Consider the following 23,901-nt stretch of genomic DNA (forward strand, 5'->3'; position numbering starts at 1 on the left):
TTTTGTGGCAGGGATCTCCTCCACACTTAGCCAAATTAACCCTTCAGCTTCCGGTAAATTGTGGTGGCTTGGCACTACCCAACCTGATGGTATTTTACTGGGCGGCTATCCTAGTTATAGTTAGATGGTGATTCGAACAATCTACAGCTAATGTTGCTGGTTGGTGGTGGCCATTCTGGGCTCCCTTAGGAAAACTCGATAACTTGGTATATAGGGGTCCAAAAGCATATCTCTCCCTCACTGATCCCACTAAGGTAACCCTACGAGTTTGGGTGGTGGCTAGAAAGTGGTTTCTTAGTCCCAAACAGTGGTCTCCCTGTTATGGGGAAATCCTTCCCTCCCTCATTTTAAAATGATACTGGATCCGCAACTTTTTGCTTGATTTAGGATTAAGGTACTGAAAGATATGCCTACAGCAGTGCTATTATCATTAGGGCCTTACTGTCAAATATAAACTCCTTAGCTGGATGATATTCCGCTACTGTTAGTTGAGTCATGTGGCCAGAGCACAATTTCCCACTTTACCTAGTCTTTAGGCTGACTCTATATAAGAATTACTAGCACGGGAATCTTTAAACAAACCTCTCTCTTATGATGCATAATGGACATTAATTGGGACTTTTAACGAAGCCATGACCTGGTAAGGTCATGTGTTTCAATCCCACGGGACTTTAAATGAAACCATGGCCTGATAAGGTAATGTGTTTCCATCCCTATTATATTAAAAGAAAGGGGAAACAAGGGGGACATTGGGACTTTACATGAGGTACGTGGTAGCAAGAGAGCAGAAGGTGAACTAATAGGAATTTTATTAATCGTTGCAGTTGGATTTACAAGAGATAAGTACAATGATAAACAAAGTAATAAACAATACATGATAATGGTAATAGTGATAATAATAGTACATGATAATAACATGAATATCACAAAGTATCATAATAAAACTCCAAAGTTCACCGCAGCAGGATTGAATAAAAGCATATGTAGCATAATGCCTGCAGGGCCAAGGTCTTTGTGCACATATTAGGGTAATGTATAGTAACGTCAGAATCTGAATGTATTCAATAGAAGCACGGCATATGATGGCTCTACGCACGTTTCGTGGCCTTTGTACCACTCATCAGGAGCAGAGCACGTGTTCAATTTAGGTGAGTGCACTGATGGTCTAGTAGGTGGGTGCTGCAAGCCGTCCAATATACACGCCCAACCGGGAGCCGTGGTGGGTAACTCAATGGAGAGCCTTAAGCATCCTTATCCCTAATATCCCTAATAGGCACCACCGCACTTCCATTCACCGGCGTCATTGGTTTTTTACTTTCACCTAGTAAGTGCCTCGTGATGACTCTATGCCTGCTTGTGCTGCGGCGTTTTGTGGCTATCTCCATTGAGTTACCCACCACGGCTCCTGGTTGGGGGTGTATATCAGACAGCTTGCGGCACCCACCTACTAGACCATCAGTGCACTCACCAAAATTGAACACGTGCTCTGCTCCTGATGAGTGGTACAAAGGCCACGAAACGTGCGTAGAGCTATCATATGCCGTTCTTCTATTGAATACATTCAGATATGCAGACATCCCAACCTACAAGAAATTGTATGTGGCACTTTAATTTTTTAGGATTTATTTACAATTAATTTTGTTTATATTTTTTGGGGGCATTGGTGAGATATCCGGGGTCTAACAGACCCCAGACATCTCCCCTTTGAGACAAAGGGGCTGAGGACACAGATTCCCCAGTCCCTTTCTCAGCATTGAAGGGGAATGAACAGGAGACAGAGTCTCCTGTCCATTCATAAACTAAAGTAGAGTAACAAAGTTTGCCCAGTTATCACAGGACACAGGAACAATTGCTTATTGTGTCCAATTCATAACAGGAAGGGGCCTGTAAATTACATATTTACCGGTCCCTTTCTCTGCTCTCCATCCTGACAGATTCCTCCCCGCCTTGCACCAGAGAGGAAAGGAAGGATCCTGGCTGTAGGGCATGAGGGGGCAGAGGAGGAGAACAGGAGGGCGGAGGAGAACACATAGTAGGGCTGAAAGAGAAAAGGGGGGTGGAGAAGGATATGAAGGGGGCCGGGGGAGGAGCACACGGGGAGCAGCTGGGAATGATCGATGCAGCGGGGAACAGCTGTGAACACTGATCTCCCTGTATAGTTTTTTTAGCCGACAGCTGCAGGATATAGAGAAGGAGAAGTGGCTGTCAGCTAAAAAGCTATACAGGGAGATCGGTGCTCACAGTTGCTCCCCGTGTGCTCCTATCGTGAGGAGGTCATGGGTGTGCGAGTGCTGCAGCAGAAGTGCAGGAGACTTTGTAGGAGACTTGGGATGTCTGTACTATGCTGTCACACCCCCCACCCCCTCTGTAAATCTCAGATCTGGATGGACAGAAATACAATCATTTGTCGGGTAAATCCATATTTGTTTTTTTTTTCTGTGTATTTAGCAATTTGCCTGGAGTCCAGCTTTAGGCCCCTTCCTACATGGGGCAGGCTCCGTTCTCAGCGCTGCTCTATGGAGGAGACTGGAGGATCCAGTCAGGTCTACCTGAAAAACTGCCAAGTGGACCCAATTGGTCCACTAGTGTGAAAGAGGCCTCACAGGTTCTCTAGCCACTTGCAGACTGGACCATTTTGCTGGTCAAAGACCAGACCACTTTTTGCGATTCGGCACTGCGTCGCTTTAACTGACAATTGCGCAGTCGTGCAACGTGGCTCCCAAACAAAATTGACGTCCTTTTTTTCCCACAAATAGAGCTTTCTTTTGGTGGTATTTGATCACCCCTGCGGTTTTTATTTTTTGCGCTATAAACAAAAATAGAGCAACAATTTTGAAAAAAACGCATTATTTTTTACTTTTTGTTATAATAAATATCCCCCAAAAATATATAAAAAAACATTTTTTTCCCTCATTTTAGGCCGATACGTATTCTTCTACATATTTTTGGTAAAAAAAATCGCAATAAGCGATTATTGATTGATTTGCGCAAAAGTTATAGCGTTTACAAAATAGGGATAGTTTTATAGCATTTTTATTAATAATTTTTTATTATTTTTTTTTTTTACTAGTAATGGCGGCGATCAGCGATTTTTATTGTGACTGCGACATTGTGGGGGACCCATCGGACATTTTTGACACATTTTTGGGACCATTGTCATTTATACAGTAATCACTGCTATATAAATGCAGTGATTCCTGTGTAAATGACACTGGCAGTGAAAGGGTTAACCAGTGGGTGGCAGTGTAGGGGTTAAGTGTTCCTAGGGGTGTGTTACTAACTGTGGGGGGGGTTGGGCTTTCATTTAGTGAACACTGATCTCTGCTCCAATCACATGGAGCAGAGATCAGCGTCACTAGTTGCTAGGCAGAATGGAGAAATGTTGTTTTTCACAGCATTTCCTCCATTTGGCCGCTCCGTGAGACGATCGCGGGGATGCCCACGGCGACCGGACTCACGGGGGTCCCGACCAGCGCGGGAGCGCGCCGCCGGCGGCGCGCTCCCGATGGCAGGACGGCATTGAATATTGGACGTACCTGTACGCCAATATGCCTGCCCGTGCCATTCTGTCGACGTACATCGTCGTGCGCTGGTCGGGAAGTGGCTAGAGAAAAAATGTTTTATACTCTGGTAACTGTATATGGTTAATACATGTAATAATGCTTTTCAGAATTTGAATCCTTTTTTTTTTTCACATGCCTTTATATATTTTCTCTATGTTTATACGCAGACCAAACAGTCTAAAAAAAAGTGACAGTTAATGGGGTTGAGATAAACTACCATATAATTTTATTAGCACTGGGACACAGGCGGAACACAGGTTCCTTTTAAAGCATGCTTTGGGTGCAATCTAGATTTACAGAATGCATATTTTAAAGTATTTTAATGGAATATTTTGAGTTATATTTTTAATTTTTACTTTGATGTAATTTTAATAGGACCTTTATTGGACCTTTTCAAATGTTTATTCTACCAAATTTTTTTGTTGTGTTAAAAGTAGAAGTTTGCAGATTAGCCCCTAGAGAGAGAATGCGTTAACTACTGCAGTCATTATGCCTTGCTTTTTAACAGCTGTTGAGATCAGATATTAGCCACATAGGGAGTGCATTTCTTTCTGTGATTTGGTTGTTGTGGTTATTTAAATCACACTGAACTCTCTTATTTGTGTATATATAACAACATCACTGAAAAGACTACAGTGTACTTTCTTTTTAACAACAGACCTGGCTGTAATTTTGTATTTTTAATGTCCAATCATATATATATATATATATATATATATATATATATATATATATATATATACATACAGTATGTATATACTCAATGGCTACTTTATTAGTTACACCTGCTGATTAATGCAAAACCAGACTATTTTGGCTGCAACTCTCTAATTCTGTTTATTGAGGTTTTTATTATTACAAACATGGCCCATGTAGGAGCTGGCATGGCCAATCACAGTACAGAGAGCTGAAGCCACAAAAAGCACAGTTGAAAACAAAAAACACAAAATAAAACATGAACAATGGATATGTGCGGCTCATGCTATACCCAAGATGTAAATACACAGGGCCAATTACTGCATAATGCTAGGACCTCCTAAGTCATCCACTCCCCCACTAATACACACTAGATCTAGAGGGGATAGAACGCATAAGTTCAAGGAGCATCAGAGATCAGAGCGGTGGAATCATTGATATTTTGACCATACTTTATCAAATTTCTTGGGACATCCTCTGTTACAGTAGTTGTCTTTATATAGAGGAAGAGTGGTGTAAACCAGTTGCATCCACAGGGCTACTGTGGGCAGGGCAGGTTTTTTCTAGTTAACAGTGATAGACTTTACGACCATAGAATAGGAGAAGTCCAAGCAGTTTTGCTATTGTCGGGTCCAGCTCTTCTACAAGACCTAGTAAACAAATTCTTGAAGTGGAGGGGGAGGACCACACCAGAGACTAAACGGATAAACTGAAGGACTAATTCTCAGAACTAAGCAATGGCAGCGCAGGACCAAAAGATCTGAATAGAAATTTCAGGGAATGAGGGCACCTCCAACAGCTCTGGGAGGCACTTGGGTGCATTTTGTGGACTCTAGGGAGTGAAAAAAGCCCTGTGGACAATTTTAAACTGGATGAGTCTGTCTCTTAGTGAGACCAGCTGCTTAAAAGGCAAGTCCCAAATGTTAGACCAGTCATCATCTTCCAGATCCGGAATGTCAACAAGCCAACTCTGCCAGAGAAGAGGGCATATTCTTAAGGGTTACCATAAATAGGTGGCTGTACAGTGCAGAAGTAGGTCTAGTTGAACAGATTGCAGAACATTTTCTAGATCTGAGGAGGAAAGCATTATGGGTAAGCAAGAGAATTGGCTACCAAAGGCATGAAAGACCTGCCAGCATACAAAGTAATGGGTGGACAGAATATTGTAAGCGGTGCAATGAGTGTTAAATTTGTCAGTTGACCATGAGTTATAATTTAGGGAAATTGTTTTACATTTATAATTAGTCCAGGTGTGTGGTTTTGGGAGTGTGTAGAAATGATGTAGGTTAGGATTAAGCCACAAAGGAGTATTTGGAGATACCATGTGTGGTGAGCAGTAGTCAAAGCTCGGTTCCACCTTCCAGGCCCCTAAGGGTAGTGTGCATGCATGGGTCAGATCATACTAGGCTTCAGGGCTCCTAAAAAGGAGGAATTGCCGTGCTTCTAGAGAGGAAATGACTGCTGCCTTCAGTACAGTGACCGTGTTAGATGTATCAGGACACAAATATAATGAAACAAAATCAGCAGCATCACGAGAAGCAATAATACCCAAATATATGAATTGCTCCACCCACTGCTGAGGATTAACAGGAGAGGCAAGAATACGTACCCCCGGGGTCGATCAGGAATAACAGTGATTTATGCCGATTCACATGGAGCCCGGTCACTTCTGAAAAAAAAAAAAAAAACCACCAAGGACGCAGGGAGCACCCTGCAGTGATCGACCAGGGTAAATTAGGGACAGAAGGAGATCATCTGTGTACAGGACCACCCTCTTTTCCAGCCTACCAATTTGTTAACATTTTATCATAGGTTAAGTATGTAGAGCTTCCGCTAGAGGTTCCGGTGTCTTTTAACTGTATTGTAAATGTAGGTAGTAAGGGCGCTCTACTATAATATTTTATATAACCCCAGGGAATAAAATACATGTGAAAAAAACTGGTGAAAAAAAAAAATAGAAAAAATTTGGTGGATGTATATATAAAAAAAAAAAATGTATTATAATTAATGCACGGTGTGAAAATTAATCAATAATCAGATACTAATCTAAAAAATATACCATGTGCCAAATATATGTCCAAACGTGCAATAACTAAATAATATAACAAATATATATATATATGAAAAAACGTTTGTCACAATTGTATACAGTGGTACAAATGCTAAGCCAAAGTTACTTCTCTACTTAGTGTCCATAATACACAAATTTAAAACATGTGAAAACATGTGAAAAAAAGTCCATAGGTGCAAAGTGATAAGTGCAAATGATCCTTGGGGGGGGTAAAAAATCCAGTGCAATTTGGTGCAATTTCCATGCAATAAGCAGAATTCGCACTCACCAACTCCCCTGCCCCTGCAGGGGTAGAAGCGCCTTCACAGTATCAGCCACTGTGTAGCTGTTTGTTGATCCTGGTGTTCCGCTCTCTATTGGTCCCAGTGGTCTGTTTGCTGTCTCAGGGATGTAATACTCTCGTTGGGTTTAAAGAAAAAAGATCGCACATAGCGGGATATTGTAACCAACGTTCAATATTTATTACTTAAAAAGAGAAAAACTACTCACAAGGATACAATATTAAGACCGCAATATATGTAAACACTGTCTCTTGAAGGGAGAGTCCGTGTGTGTCCTAGGCCACGCCCTACGCGTTTCGTCATACGACGTCCTCTGGAGCTGGTATCTTTTAACTTTACAAAAAAGAGTGGGGGTTTTGATCTAAGCAACTTTCACCATACAGTGAATCTTGTTGCCAGAAATGGAGTTTGATGCATCTTAGAAACTGCAGACCATCTGGGTTATATTTATGTACTCTATAGAGATGATTTGAGAAGTAAAAAACCCAGGTCCCAGACTTCTTTTACAAGAGGTCAGAGAACAGCCTAACTTGAATAATGTAGAAGCCTCAGGATTTGTAAAACAAGCAGATCATACTCTAGTCATAAAACAACAGTTTGTGCTACCAAAATTGCAAAATCATCTCCCAAATACCTGCAATTGCAGCTGAATTGAGCAAGCTCATGTTCCTCCCTGAGTTCTGAGACCTGTGCCTGGCCTGCGCAGTGGGCAGGTCTGAAGCCATGGCAGCAGGTCACCACTAGTTCTCAAATTTTAAATACCAGCAGCCCAGCGTGATGATGTGCACAGACCTTGTAGGAACTTGGTTACTTGGCACAGCTGCCTGTAGTCCATCTGAGGGGAGCATGCTTGGTTTCTGCATTGCAGTGGGTGGGAGAGCAATAATAGAAAAGACTAGGCAATCTAGAAGCACAAATTCATGTTACAACATATGTATACACCTTTTATTGGTTTACATACACTTTGGGGAGGCAGAAGGTCCACGAATAGCCATGGTTTACAACAATATTGTGCTTAATCCTGTTTCTCAGTGCAGAAATAGGCTACAGTAATGGAAGTCTACATTGGACTGGTCACTTTATAGTTGGTCAGACCAGGCAATTGTTTTTTTACATTTCTGTTGCAACATTCAGATGGGGACAATTTTTGGTATATACATTAAGCATTGAGTGCTTTAGAATAAAATGTACTGGGAGCTTTGCAGCAAGATAATGTGGCTGACAAGCATACAGGAACCTGTTGATTCCTATATTGCAGCATCTTTCTGGAACCTAGTTGAACGCACATTATAAAGAGTTCATGCTGTTCTGCAAGATAAAGGAAAGAAAAAGTCTTACCTGGTACTCTTTTAATTGTACTTGATAAAGGGATAAAGTGGCTAGTGATTGAAATGTTGAAAATGCAAGTGCTCTCCTCCACCTCAGCATCCTAGCCACTCACTTCACGGTCTGACCTGTTTCACCAGAGAGTCAGAAAAAGCAGGTTCCCTCTCTGGGATACAGACGGATCAGCTGGTCATGGAACTCCTATTCCATTCGTGCTGCCTCTGGCTGATTGTATGGATAGCAGCCAGTACAAATTCCCTCAATGGGGTCCGGTGCATATAGGAATAGAAAAGGCAAAGGCAAAATCTGGTGCTCTCTGTATATCAAAACAGCTTATTTCCTAATTAAAATGTTACTCACACACGCAGCAGTTAAGCAGTGTGGGCTCAGGATGCATAGAAATGATAAGATGCTCGTGGGATGATGCTGCCACTGCGACTCCTTCCCCCTATACATGTTGCGTCAAATGGGATACTACACCACCATGACTTCCTCAGGCCTGCTGCCTGGCCTGTCCCCCAGCTGCTCTGTGTTTCAGTCCTGTAGTCTTCTGGGAGATGTGATGTACGAATCCTAATAGGCTGCAGGACCAGTGACACGTCATTCCGACCTAGGTTGAAATGGTGGCAGAGGGAAAAAAAAACATTCCTGCATTTTTGCTTGGGAAGGGGTGGGGTGTGTGTTCAAATGAAACAAACTCCCTTATCTTGTTTAAATACAAGACAGTCTCAGGTAAGTTTTATACAATCTCAGCAGTAGTTTACAAAGGATGAAGACTGTGCCATCATAAAATAGGGCATGGCAAAGTCCATGTCAGACTGACCATTATTTACTTCCTTCCCATTTTCCTCCATTGTCCTCCGTTCCAAGTTGGCCCTTGCTCATACTTAAGTCGGCCATAGATGGTGTAATTATCATTCCTGCAACCACAAATTGCAGGAAAAAAGATTGCTTGTTGGAGGAATCCCTCCCGTTGAGCTATTTTGTTCTCCTGGCAAGGAGAACACACAGTGATTATTGCCAGTGGCAATAATTGCATGAAAAATCTGACAGGCCAGTTTTACTCAAGTTGATCGATCAACTTGGGTACAATCAGCCTGCCCATACAGGGTTTCGAACAGTATATGGCCAGTTTATGGAGAGCTGTAAGATATATGCACCACAGGCAAGAAAAGAAGCAGTGCCGTCTTAGTGTAGCCATATACCAGCTTTAATGGCCACAATAAGTAAACAACTCACAGGATGGTGGTAGGTAATGCTCCTCAGGTAAATGAAAGTCTCTGCTGTGGGTGGCTGGATGGCTGGCATTCCTCCTCAAAGGGAAACCGGATGGAGGACTCGGTAGTGTGGGTAGACAGCAACACTTTCCACTACTGGTGAGGTACATGATCCCGGCTTGACCTTTGTCCATCCACGATCCTCGGACCAGTTCATGGAAGTGTTACTGTCCACCCACACTGCCGAGGGCTCCATCTGGTTTTTCTTTAAGGAGAAACTCCAGCCATGAAACCCCCCCATAGCAGGGACTTATTTACCAGTCGAGCATTGCCTATCATGATACTGTGAGTTGCTTACTTATTGTGGTTAAAGCTCTTATACCGCTGCTTCTTTTCTTGTCCCCCCTGCAGAGTTACTTCTAGCTCCTTCACAACGGCTGCCACTCAAAGTGGTTGTATACCCTCGTTTGTCATTTATCCCTACAGGTAAGCCTATAACCTGTAGTTAAAATTAATATCTCCTAAACTTGTACGGTTTAGGAGATATTGCCTTTGCACGCAGCCACTGACGTCAACGGCGCGTGCACTCTGAATGCCCGGCTGACGCTGCTAGGAAGAAGACTCCATGGGAGTGACATTGTCGCGGCTCTGGCTATTCACAGCGCCAAAGCAGCGAACCCAGAAGAAACACTGAGGGCAAAATGTTAGCTCTCTCTGCGTGGACCGGGCTGTGGTATGGGGGTTTCAATCTAAGGTAAGTGTTTCATAATGAGCTAGTATGCAGTGCATACTAGCTCATTATGCCTTTGCCTTGCAGGGTTTTTTATTTATTTATTTTTTAGATGTGCGGGTATACAACTGCTTTAAAGTGGTTGTAAACTCTCCCCCACAACTTTGTCCCATGTAAATCAGCATAAAAAACCCTAATGAACACTGCTTAGAATGACGTCACTGAGCATGCCCAGATCTCCCCTGAATTACGGCACACTCTCTATGTGCTTGTCTATCTGTTATCAGGACTTCCTACAGCACACTACTGATATCCCAGGAGACTGCAGAATCATTCAGAGCTTCCTCCTACATACCATGTGACCATGTGACATCACATGCAGTGTAAACCTGGCCATTACTGCAGTCTTATCAGCTGAAGCTGATAAGACTGACAAAGGCAAACATTAGACAATCTGCACAAGTAAATACAATTAAATAAAACAAGTCAGCTATGAACAGGAAAGCAGGGTTGCCATAGAAACGTTGGATTGAAAAGGAGGCTTGGTTAACAGTACAGGAAGTGCTCAATGTAAGGGCGGAAATGCACTCCACTTTGGAGTCAGAAAACAATACTTAAGATGGCGCTGCCTAACCCCTGGAAACAAGTTTTTTAAAGTTTCTTTAAACAGTAAGTAATATGCAATTTGGGCTGGATTACAGTGGCTATAGTTTGATAATTACTTATTATAATGGACTAAATGAAAAGAAGCATCAGAGTGGGAGAGTTTACTTCTTTAACTAGCACTTTGGACTCTCCCCTATGTGACTGTTTTTTACAAAGTTGTGTTTTGGGACTTATAGCTTCCAGTGCACTGGATCTCTCCTCTCTTGCAAGATATATGCACCAGCCTGTCTGAATTGCCATACAAAATGGGCTGCATCACGTATCATTTGCACATTATTAGAATACTAGATTACATGTAGTGTTTTGCAGTGAACGCTATCACGGTTTCAGCCCTTCAATGTTGGGATAAAGAATAGCTATTCTTTATATTGAGGCTACAAAATATAAGGTTCTCTTTAATAATATGACACCCGTTCAGTGAGCTAGGTGTTTAGCTGTGAAGGTCTCTAACATTCGGCAGTGAATTAGACATAATATATGATTAAAAAAAAAATATATTCTGAGGCTGCTGAAGCAGGAATCATAATATAATTGGGTTGGTGGCAAGGGTGTTCATAAACATGTTTCCATGGATGCCAAATTTTGTTGCATTTCAATAAATATCAGCCCCTTGCGTCCTCGGCAGCCCCGTGCAAATTCCTTGGCAGACAGCTTGATCATATAGTTCATGGCATGAATATATAATTAGCACTTTATCATTTTAGTTGCTAAAGTATGTTTACAATTATATTTTCTTTCCCACAGGTCACAGAGAAGCAGACTACACAGCCTGAGCCTGCTGTATAACTCTGATAACAATTTGTTTTCTCCTCTATTTTTTTTTTTTTTTTACAATATCATTTTTTTTTTCAATTAGAAAATAAACTTTTTTTCCACCATCTTTCAATTTTTATGTGTACTTAATAAAAGTATAAAAATTACCCAATTTGTAATTTAAACTCTTACATAGTTCCAACTGCAAATGGTTGTGTGAGAACGGCACTTTCTGGAAGAGTGACATGAAATGTTTTATTTATTGTCTATTGAGCAGCTATGTAAAAAAAAATCTAAAAAACCTGTTTTTATTTCTTGAGGGTGAGTACTCCCAATTTCAATTTTATAGTACTCGTATATACTGTGAATTAGATGTCTTACTTTTTTGTGTGTTTAATTGAAATTTTACAGTTTGATTATACAACTTGTGAAACACTTTCAAGGTTCAAAATCTTTTACCGTTAAAGTTGTAAAAAAAAAAAAAGTAGGTTGTGTAAGTTTCCACTTAAACTTCCAAATCTCCCGGCTTTGAACATTTGAATTCTGCAGTGTATGACCATTGGTAAAATTGCTATACCTGTACAGGGTTACTATGTTCAGAAAAAAAAAGGACAGCCATGTGAAGCACATGGTTAACCATTTTTTTTTAAAGTTCTTAAATAATGTAGGTTAAAAAAATAAAGTTACATTTTAAAGTGTCCATTTTAGAGGAAACCTGTATTTTTTCAAGTGGCTGTGGAACAAGTAGTCTTCTCGTGCCGTAGAGCACCACAAGAAGTTGTTGGCTTTATCAGCAGGTCTAGCATCACACTCGTACCTTCACAGCTGCTGGCCCGTATGTTTTAATTTGTCTGTGTATAAGTGGTATGAGTAGCTGATGCAGGTGCTGCTATGGGACTTCCCAGTTACTTTGCTGAGATCTTTAAATCATACTGTTCTGGCCGTCTTCCAATAGCTCGAGCTGCTTTGTGGTCTTGTAGTGAATTATATTTGCCCCAGGAACATCTGTTTGTCAGACCTGAGCTGGCTTTCCTGGCTGACCTCTGATTCTGCTCAGGCACTTCCCAAGAATCCCCTCTCTACTTTTTTGTTCTTGCATTGTAGAATATTTGCAGTAAGCATGTGCAAAATTAGGCCACGTTAAATAGTTTTCTATTTGTACTCTAGTTTTATCCAACATTTTAATACACGGTTTCCTACTATTACCCTCTATATTTTAACGTTAGTTTAGAGTTGACAGTTTTCCTTATGGACTGATCTCTCTCTCACACATTAGGAATAATGTTGGCCATATTGATTTTTCATGCAATCATCTATACGATCCAACTATTTTAAACCCTGATTGAACTTCTTTTTAAATCAACGCATTCCAGGTGCATCAAAACAAAAAGCGTTGATGGGTCATCTGTTAAGGACGCGGCGGCGGGCTTTCCGGCCCACTATTAATAGGACAGTTTAAATAATGTCACTGCCAGTCCTTCTCTTTTATCCAGCCATAACACACAGTGCAAGTGTTTTTATTTTTTTTCAAACAATGCCTCTAAATTAGGGCTGCAACTAATGATTATTTTCGTAATCAATTAGTTGGCCAATTATTGTTTCGATTAATAGGTTAATAACCATGAAAAAAAAATTGTGTATAATTTAGTCAATATGTAAAGTTTAGAAAAAAAAGGCAATTTATTCTTAAAAATATCTATGCAGCCATAAGGCTGGATTCACACCTATGCATTTTTTAGTGCTTTTTGCATTCTGCAGATTTGCACTACAGTCCATTAACAAGTTCTGTAGTGCAAATCTGCAAAATGAAAAAAGCACAAAAAAATCCATAGGTGTGAATCCAGCCTTACATACAGTGCTGCAAGTGTTTTTTTTTTTTTTTTTTTTTTAAGCAGTGCCTCTAAATTATTTTCATAATCGATTTGTTGGCCGATTATTTAACCTTAAAAAAAATCGTGGTGTATAATTTAGTTAATATGTAAAGTTTAAAAAAAAAGGGAATCTATTCTTAAATATCTCTATGTAGTGGTAAATATAAATAACCAACTTAATGGATAGGGAGCAAAATATCTAACCCACTCTGAGAATAACAGACAGAAGACATATACTGTATACACTATTAAAGGGGATATATTGTATATACTATTAGAGGAGATATACTGTATATACTATTAGAAGAGATATACTGTATATAATATTGGAGGAGAGATATACTGTATATACTATTAGAGGAGAGATATACTATTAATCTGGTAAATATCATCAGACTATTAAAAAAAAAAATATGTCTTCCTTAAAAAAAAAATCGTTAGTGGGGTCAAATGTTCGTCAAAGGAATTTTCAGACAGTGTATCTGTTTTTTTATTCAGAAATGACATTCATTTTAAAAATAGAATGATAAAAACAAGTAAAAATTTCAAACAACATTCTTTCATTCAGCGAATGTACAAAGATTTTTTGTCTGAATAGTCTCATCTGAAAATTGAGTGTGGCCAGCATAAGGCTCAGTACCCACCTATGCAGTTTTCTTTTGATCAGTTTCTGCAGTGCTTTTTGCTGTGCATTTTGCGTCAATTTTACTTTTTTGGCCAATTTGTTATTGGGCAGATTAAAAAAACACAAATTGCTGCAAAAATGCATTACATGCGTTTCTGCAGCTTCTCCATTGAAGTATATTGAACCAAAAAAGCACCGTTTTGCTGTCCAGGATTACACTTCGCAGGGTCCAGCGCCCGGAGGTCGCATTATAGGCAAAACCTTGCAGGATCATGAATCTTCTTTGCGAAGCTCGGGTACCTTTTATCTAAGCATATAGAGCTTGGTTCTGATCAGTCAATCCCATGATTCATTTAAGAACCGTTTGTGGGGGCTAGAGACCTGGAGATCAGAGAGCTCAAACAAATGTGCCCATCCTCCTTACAGACACTGGTAAAAAAAACTGATGTACTTCCTGTATGGGAGGGGTTATATAGGGGAACACTTCCTGTCTAAGACTTTGTCTACCAGTGTCCATTCACCTAGAGATGACGTAGAACCCAATAGGTAATGAATATTAGCCTAACTCTGTGTCCCATAATGTATGAAAAAGAAAAGGGTGTTTAGAGTAGGGCTGAAACAACTGATCGATTAATCGACAACTAATCAATTAATCGTCAACGAATCCATTATGAAATGAATAGATTACTATTTTCATAATCTGCCAATAACCTAATGGGGTTAAAAAAAACTAAAATGAGCCCTTTATAGTACAAAAAGTGCAAATAATCGCTACTGTAAATATTACTTTCACAGTTCTACAGTAAAAAATCAATCCCTTTTACAGTAGTGATTTGCTTTTTTTTTTTTTTTTTACTATAAAAGGGCTATTTTTTTTTTAACCCCATTATGTTACTAAACGTCTTAGACCTGGTTCACATCATGTGTTTTTTGGTCCTTTTTACAGAAATGCACTACAGTTCATTTACATGGTTTCCTATGGGACATGTTCACATATATTTTTTTTTTCAGCCGCTACGTATTTGGAAAGGGTCACTGACTTACACACACAAATCCCCATGCTGGCTCTCGTGCACGCAATTGCGCTTGCCGGGCAAGCACATCGAGTCCCCCTGGCATGCAGCGGGCACGTGCGCCCTCTGGTGACTTCTAAAGGGAAATCCGTACCCGAAAGGGGTTTCGCCCCCGAGAGCCATTGTGCCACAGTATATCTGCGTGAGCCGGTCGGGAACAGGTTAAACATATGGGGAAAGACCAGGCCTTCTGGAACAATTTAGGCTACTTTCACACTGGGGCGTTGCGGGCGCTGGTGCTATATTTAGCGGCGCTTTACCGTCATTTTAATGGCGCTATGCTAGCGGCCGAAAAGGGTTAAACCCGCCCGCAAAGCGTCGCTTTGCAGGTGGGTTTGCAGCGCTGCCCCATTGTTTTCTATGGGAAGGGGCACTTTAGGAGCGGTAAATACACCGCTCCTACAGCGCTCCAACGATGCAGCTTTCAAGACTTTTTTGACGGTCCCTCGGACTTTCACACTGGAGAGACGGCAGCGGCTGTTTCAGGGTGTTTTGCAGGCACTATTTTTAGCGCTGTAGCGCCTGAAAAGCGCCCCAGTGTGAAAGGGGCCTTACTGTAAGTGGTTCTAAAGCCTAAATATTTCTACCTTAATGCATTCCTTGCATTAAGTTAAAATAAATGTAGGCATTGGCATCCCTCCTTTTTTCTACCCAAGCCCTTATTCGATGCAGTGCTGTGCATATCTGTAGCTCTTCTCTCCCCTCACTTAATGGTCTCACTGGCTTTGCTAAATGACACCAGAAGGCATTGGCTCCACTGCTGTTAAAGCCAGTGACAAGGGAGCAAAGGGTGGGGCAGAGTCCCGCTCTCTGTGTCAATAGATGGGGACAGCACTGCTCAGGAGCAAGCCCACAGAAGTGCCACCATAGAAAGCAGCTTTGTAGGGGAGGAGCCAGAAGCACCTGCAGGGGACCTGAGAAGAGGAGGTTCAAGACCACTCTTTGCAATTCCACTGCACAGAACAGTTAAGTGTAAAACACTTTGTTATTTCAAAATAAAATACAAGCAAAGCTTTACAACCACTTGAAGACTGACCAATCAAAGTTAGAGTTGTTTAGTCACATTAGCAGTAGACATGTTTGCTGCAAACTGAAGACAGCATTTTAGGCGAAGAACCTCAATGACAGCTGTGAATCATGGTGGTAGAAATGTTTTGGTTTGGGGTTGTTTTGCTTTGCTTTAGGTCCAGGGCAGCTTGTAGGCATCTAGACATACATCCTGCTTAATGTTAAAGTGTACTTGATAAGAATGTGAGGCCATTTGTCCAATAGTTGAAATGGAACTGGGTCTTTTAACATGATAAAGATCTGAAGCACCTAGCAAATCCACCAAACACACACTGAGAACAGCCTGGCTTTCCTCTATCTGCTCTTGCGGTGCATTTGCAGTCTTTTCAAAACGAATCCACCCTCACTTTTTGTTGGCAGCAGCAGGTTATCTGGGGGTTACAACATTTTGCCAATTACAGTTGCATGTGTTTATAAAGTGAGCAATATACTTACACTTTGGCCATAAAAATAATGGTAATACCAGTAGTGTCACATTTAGTCATTGAGCTGTATATGGTGTATTATACTTTCCAAAAAGACACAACTTTTATAAAGGTGATCTATAAAACATAAATGTTTTAGCATAGTGGGAAATATATGTAACAGAAATCGGCTCAATTCTCACAAAGCTTTAACAGAAAGAAAAGCAGTGTGTGGTAGATTAATCAGCCTGCACACCCTTTGTATGATTCTGGAGATGACTCTTCCAGGAGTCCCAGCTAGTGTTGTCAACCTACCAGTTTAAAACTTACTGACATGACACCTTTTACTTATTTTTCTAATTACTCGTTGAATTTGGTCAGCGCAGTAACATCTATTTTTTCAAATACAAACCTGCCTTTGTAGCCGTTTTCATTTATTTATATGAAGGTCTTTTTATTTCAGCATTTGAGGCCTCATTATAATTTTACCCAAAGCCCAATTTTATCTATTTAATTAAAGCAAGTTATCAGGTCTTAGACTGGCCTCACTAAAGAATTTGATTTACCTTATACCACATGAGCTCTTTGTATATATTTCTTGGCAATTGCCAAGTTCCCGCTGCCATCTGTTGCAGAGATATTACTAACACCTCGTGTCTGTAATTCTTTTATAAATACTTTGCATGCAACAAAGAACATAATTATTATATTATTCAAATTATTTTTTTTAAATGATAATATACATTGTATAATAAATAATAGTATTAAATGATATACTGTATATTACAATTATCATTATATATTAGATTATTGTTAAAGAATAATCCAGCAACTTCCAGTATCCCTGCTCTTTAATCACTGACCTGCACTATGCAGTAGAAATCGAGATTGACATTGTCTATGCTCGGGTTCTGGATAGCAAAAAGGGCAGATTCAACAGACTACTCTGTCTTTTTTTTTTTTCCTAGCATCATATTTTTATGTTTCTTTGGCTTCCATATATACAACACATGAGATTCTAAAGATGAGTAAACACATGTTAACCCTTACATATTCATAGCAAGCCTTTGCTTAGACAACAGAAATTCCTAGCTGCAATCTTAGTATTGCAATTACATATTTTTTTTTAATATACACACACCATTATAAAATAAATGTATTCAAAGATGCAGCAAATACAGCTTAAACATTTTATTAAGGGACGGGGCTGATGGTTAGATAAACTCACTGTTGATCCAGAGGAAGAGGAAAATCCCTAATGAAGCGTGGTCCAATTTGCTCCGCTGGGGAAAAAATTCCTTCTCGACCCAATAAGGTGATCGGAAACTCCCTGAATTTCCAATAAAAAAAGAGAAAATTTCGCCCTGGGACTTTAGATGAGATGAGCACCACTGAGCCAATAAAACATAACAAGAGTAAGTACAATATATGTTTTTATTCAGTATAAAGTATTACAAGCATTATTGTCATCAGAAAAAGCCACTTAGTACAAGGTACATACTATATAACTGGGTTGAATAAAATTGGTAGTAATGGTACATTTGCGTATGAACAATCACATAACATAACATACAAACATCAGGTGTACCCGACATGTTTCGAGAGTCCCAGCTCGCTCTTCAGGGGTAGATGTGTATGAATTGTACCTAAGGTGAAAGAATACAGTTTGGTATATGGCATGATCCTTGATATTTTAAGGCAGAGGGTAAGAGGGGCCTAATAAGTAGAGGCCCCATACTCACCACTACACATAGCCAAGCCAACGTATGTGAAGCCTCCAGACAGTGGCAGCAAGTGTATCGCCAGGGAGCTGAGGAGGCAGAGCCAGAAGAAACCCCACACAGGGCAGATTGGAGGGAAAGCATCGCATGGATGGGAAATGTGTATCCCTATTGGTCTCACTATGTCCATGATAAGTATTGACTGTTAACATAAAGGTGTATGTCAGATAATCTGGAGTAATAGGTAAAATACAAGAGTAATAACATGGGCAATTCTATATATAATATATAAGACTAGAGCCATGAATGGCATGGACAAAGGATTATAGGGAAATGTGGTAAAGAAACACCAGAGACTGGCATGAGTGGAAATAAAGAAGATGAGCAAAAAGAAATGAAAAGGAAATGAAGTGAAAATATGGGGAAAAGCCAATGTGATCACAGACAAGATACAGGTGAGCACTTGAGGGAAACCAATGAGTATACCTGAGTGAGATAGGTGTATAATTGCATTAGTGGTAGATTCCAGTAAGAGGCATCCACAAGCATGAGTGTTCAGTGAAAGAAAAGCTGCAAATGAATCCATGCAGTGCTAAACTTCCAAGTTATATCCAGGAAGGGCTCAAGAGGCTCCACCCCCAATGTCATGTGTGGATGACAGGAAGGTGCACAAGCACTCCTGTAGGTCATCCAGGTGGTACAATGCGGGCAACCATAACAACGCCACAAAATCACAGACATTGAACGGCTGGCACATGGCGCCGATGTGTAGGAATTTACCATAACAGACTACATAAAATTGATGATCATGGCATTGTTGTCTTCTTGACTCCTACTTGGCTTTCCATCTTCAATCATAAAGAAGAATGTATCAAAGGTTTCAGACCCTGTCATACAGTCATTCACTGAAATGAAATCATGGGGATCTATCACTGGGTGGTAGAAAAATTTGATTAGCTTTATTTCTGAATAAGTAAAAGCCTTGGAATGCGATATTACCCCATGACTATGAGATAAATGACAGTTTAACCTTGACATATGCGATAGCCCGGGCGAGACTTTTGCTGTTCTGGGTGGCTGTCATATGACGTCATCCTGAAACAAGCCTCGCTTCAGGAGCAATGACAGATCAGTGTACCGGCCTGCTGCGCCAGCACCATGTGATCACTGTGACCAATCGCAGCAGATCACATGACAATTGTAAACAATGGAAGGCTTCCTTTCATGCCATCTGTTTCATTCAGTAAAAATGGTTGCTCACACCAATGAATTTCATTGGTATGAGTAACCATTTTTACTGAATGAAACTGATTTTCATTGGTATATGTTGATAATAAAACTATATTTTTTACATTTTGCTATAAAATCCCCAACATTTTTTTTTAAAAACATTTCATCATCAGTTTAGGCCAATATATATTCTTCTACATATTTTTGGTAACAAAAAAAATCACAATAAGCGCTGCCTACTGTGTAAATGTCACTGGTAGGGAAGGGAGCGATCAAGGGGTTAAATGTGTGTTCCTACTTAGTAGAAACAAATAATATGTCTCCTCTCCCCTAACAGAACAGGGGTTTGTGTTTACATACACAAATCCCCATGCTGGCTCTTGTGCACGTGATCGCGCCTGCCGGCCAGTCGCATCGGGTCCCCCCGCGCCCTCTGGCGACTTCTAAAGGGAAAGCCGTACCCGTACGGGGTTTCGCCCAGGAGAGCCATTGTGCTGCAATATATCTGCGTGAGCATGTTGGGAATCGGTTACACATATAGGCAAAGACCAGGCCTTCTGAAACAATTTACTGTAAGTGATTCTAAAGCCTAAACATTTGTTACCTTAATGCATTCCTTCCATTAAGGTAAAATAAGTTTAGGCATTGGCATCCCCCTTTTTTCCTACCTAAGCCCTTATTAGATGCAGCGTGGGCATATCTGCAGCTCTTCTCTCCCCTCATTTCCTGGTCTCATTGGCTTTACTAAATAAGGCTGGATTCACACCTATGCATTTTTAGTGCTTTTTTGCATTTTGCTGATTTGCACTACAGAACAAGTTCCATAGGAAACCATGTTAAATCGACTGTAGTGCAAATCTGCAAAAAGCACCAAAAATGCATAGGTGTGAATCCAGCCTTAGACCAGAAGGCATTGGCTCCCACTGCTGTTAATGCTAGTGAGCAGGGGGTGGAGCTGAGTCCCGCTCTCTGTGTCAATAGATGCGGACAGCAATGCTCAGGAGCGAGCCCACACAAGTGCCCTCATAGAAAGCAGCTTTCTATAGGGGCACACTCTGTAGGGGAGGGGCCAGAGTTACCTGCAGGGGACCAGAGAAGAGGAGGTTCAAGACCACTCTGTGTAATTCCACTGCACAGGTCAGATAAGTATAAAACACTTTATTTAAAAATAAAATACAAGCAAAGCTTTACAACCACTTGAAGACTGAATGTAATTGGTCAGCAGTAGACATGTTTGCCGCAAACTGAAGATGGCATTTAGGCAAAGTACCTCATGACAGCTGTGAAGCATGGTGGTATAAATGTTTTGGTTTGCTGTTTTGCTACTTTAGGTCCGGGGCAGCTTGTAGGCATCTAGTCAACTATACATTCTGTCCAATAGTTGAAGTGGAACCACTAATGGGTCTTTTAACAACTTCAGCCCCGGAAGAATTTACCCCCTTTCCGGCACTGCATTGATTTAATGTTGCATCGTGTGACGTGGCTCCCTAACAAAATTGACGGCCTATTTTTCCCCACAAATAGAGCTTTCTTTTGTTGGTATTTGATCACCCCTGCGGTTTTTATTTTTTGCGTTATAAACAAAATAGGAACGACAATTTTAAAAAAAAGCATTATTTTTTACATTTTGCTATAATAAATATCCCCCAAAAATATATATAAAAAATAATTATTTTCCTCAGTTTAGGCCAATACGTATTCTACATATTTTTGGTAAAAAAAAAATCGCAATAAGTGTTTGATTGGTTTGCGCAAAGGTTATAGCATTTACAAAATAGGGGATAGTTTTATGGCATTTTTAATAATAATTTTTCTTTACTAGTAATGCCGGCCATCAGCGATTTTTATTGTGCCTGCGACATTATGGCAGACACATTGGACATTTTTGGGACCCTTGTCATTTATACAGCATTCGGTGCTATACAAATGCACTGATTCCTGTGTAAATGACACTGGCAGTGAAGGGGTTAACCACTAGGGGGCAGTGTAGGGGTTAAGTATGTCCTGGGGAGTGATTCTAACTGTGGGGGGCTGTGGCTACGTGTGACATGTCATTGATCTCTGCTCCTGATCACAGGGAGCAGAGATCAGTGACACTGTCACTAGGCAGAACTGGGAGATGCTTGTTTACATTAGCATCTCCTCGCTCTTCATCTCGTGAGATGATCGCAGGTATCCCAGCGGCGATCGAGTCCGTGGTACCCACGGCCCGACTCACAGAGGCTGCCACGGGCGCGTGCCGCCCCGCTGGCTGCCTCTTAAAGGTCAATGTACAGGTACATTAGTTTGCCCGTACACGCTCTTCTGCCGATGTAGATCGACTAGAGGTTGTCGGCAAGCGGTTAACATGATAAAGATCTGAAGCACTGAAATCTATAAAGGTGATCTGTAACCAATAAATGTTTTAGCATACTGAGAAATATATGTAACGTAAATTGGCTCAATTTTTACAAAACTTTAACAGAAATAAAAGCAGTGTATGGTAGATTCATCAACCTGGACACCCTTTGTATCATTCTGGAGATGACTGTCCTCCTGGAGTCCCAGCTAGTATTGCCAACCTACCAGTCTGAAACTTACTGACATGAGACCCAAAATTACCTGGCACAGCCACATTTTTACTGCCATTTCCAAAATTACAGTTTAATGAAAATTTCAGCATTTAGGCTACAAACAAGTAAGTACAGTATGCTTTAAGGTAGATATTAAGGCAAAAAACATATTTCTTATTCTAAATAATTATCACCCATTGTTCAGATTGTACAAACTTTTGCCTGGTTGAGGATATCAACTTACCTTTTAACAGACATCCACGTGTACTCAAAGAATTTTTCTTCATGTACTCGGAGATCCCTGTACATTGCCCAGAACTGGCCACGTTGTTCTCTATTGGCAATAACAGAATGGGCCCAGTATCTGCCCTTGTTTTCCTCTTCCTCCAGCATCAGTAGTGCAGCTGCTGCACATGAGAGGAAACCATTCTTCGCAGAAGTCTTCCTGAAATCGGAGACCATATAAGGAGCACACAGAAACTTGACTTTCACAACCACACCAACACTACCCACAAAACTGGACCATTTTATGATGATGTCAGATGTAAAATGCCTGAATGTTAATCGGTATACTGTGCTGTGACAAGGACTTTGATCAAGCCGCCGACACAGCTTCTAGACAAAAGCATGAGAACAAAGAAAAAGTATGAGTATCGCTATATCAAAGCATCAAATTGAAAATATACGTGTCACTATATATATATATAATATCTCAGAACATCTAAATAAAAACATATCCACTGGTGCTACTTAAGCACAAGAAATAGAATCAAATATTTAAGTGAAAAAATAAATGTAATCAGTTGCAACTTCTTTACCAGAAAAGTGCTGAATTAGTCCCAAAATATAAAATCCAGTGCCAAATTGCAAGAATAGACTTCCAAGGTGTATTCTTCATGCATACAATACCGCCACCACCGTGAAACTGCGGGAGGCTTACCGGAAGACTTGGACTTAGCTAGGCATATGCCCCCCCAAGTCATGTAGGCTTATGGCTGGAATTCAACCCAACAGGCATAAATAATCCACAGATTTGGCTCGCACCACAGCATCAATTTGGCAAAAATTTGTTGTTATCCAATAAGAGATGGGGTAACGGTATTGTGCAGAAAACCATAAGGATAGGAATCCAACATGGCGTAATATTGTCACAAAAATTACTTTAATAAATAAAGCATATAAAGGAACACTCACTTTTTGAAGATATCAAAACGTCATATAAATAAAAGAATGGAAGCAATGTCTGCAAAGGAGTCGTCATCCCCAGATCTGGTCTGCATAGCTGTCGTCCCAGAAGGATTACTGAAGACAAGCAGTCTAAGTACATGGAGTAACCATGTCCTGTGGTCTGATGAGACCAAGATAAACTTATTTGGTTCAGATGGTTTCAAGTGTGTGGCGGCAACCAGGTAAGGAGCACAAAGACAAGTGTGTCTTGCCTACAGTAAAGCATGGTGGTGAGAGTGTCATGGTCTGGGGCTGCATGAGTGCTGCCGGCACTGGGGAGCTACAGTTCATTGAGGGAACCATGAATGTCAACCTGTACTGGGACATACTGAAGCAGAGCATGATCCCCTCCCTTTGGAGACAGGGCCAAAGGGCAGTATTCCAACATGATAACCTCAAACACACCTGCAAAATGACCACTACCTTGCTAAAGGGACAGCACATTTGCACTGTTATACAAGCTGTACACTCACTACTTTACATTGTAGCAAAGTGTCATTTTTTCAGTGTTGTCACATGAAAAGTTATAGTAAAATCTTTACAAAAATGTGAGGGGTGTACTCATTTTTGTGAGATACTGTAATCCTGAAAAAAAGATAATAAATTCATACAGACATCATTAATACTCTTGAGTCCTCCCTCCTCACATATGATTGTCCTGTATCCTTTACTACGAAATTCATTTCACTTTTAATAGTTCACATAAAATACATACATATACAACACATGATTTATAAAAAGCGATATAGGACACAATGTTTTTTTTCCTGGAGGAGATACTTAACCACTTCAGTCCCGGACCATTTTGCTGGCCAAAGACCAGACCA

The 23,901-nt window shown here is 40.6% G+C and overlaps 1 protein-coding gene across 1 annotated transcript in view; it reads left to right on the top strand.

The window, feature by feature from the left end:
• MRPL39 (mitochondrial ribosomal protein L39) overlaps window positions 1-11,470 on the top strand; it is a 211,353-nt gene extending 199,883 nt beyond the window's left edge. The window contains exon 10 of the mRNA XM_077480042.1: window positions 11,295-11,470. Coding sequence (XP_077336168.1) covers window positions 11,295-11,336 — 42 coding nt within the window. The 3' untranslated portion in view covers window positions 11,337-11,470. The remainder of the gene's footprint in view (window positions 1-11,294) is intronic.
• The last annotated feature ends 12,431 nt before the right edge of the window (window positions 11,471-23,901 follow it).

The sequence above is a fragment of the Lithobates pipiens genome, unplaced genomic scaffold (assembly GCF_037356315.1).
Source record: "Lithobates pipiens isolate NorthernLeopardFrog02 unplaced genomic scaffold, aLitPip1_a1.2 Scaffold_16, whole genome shotgun sequence".
In the NCBI taxonomy this organism is placed as follows: Eukaryota; Metazoa; Chordata; class Amphibia; order Anura; family Ranidae; genus Lithobates; species Lithobates pipiens.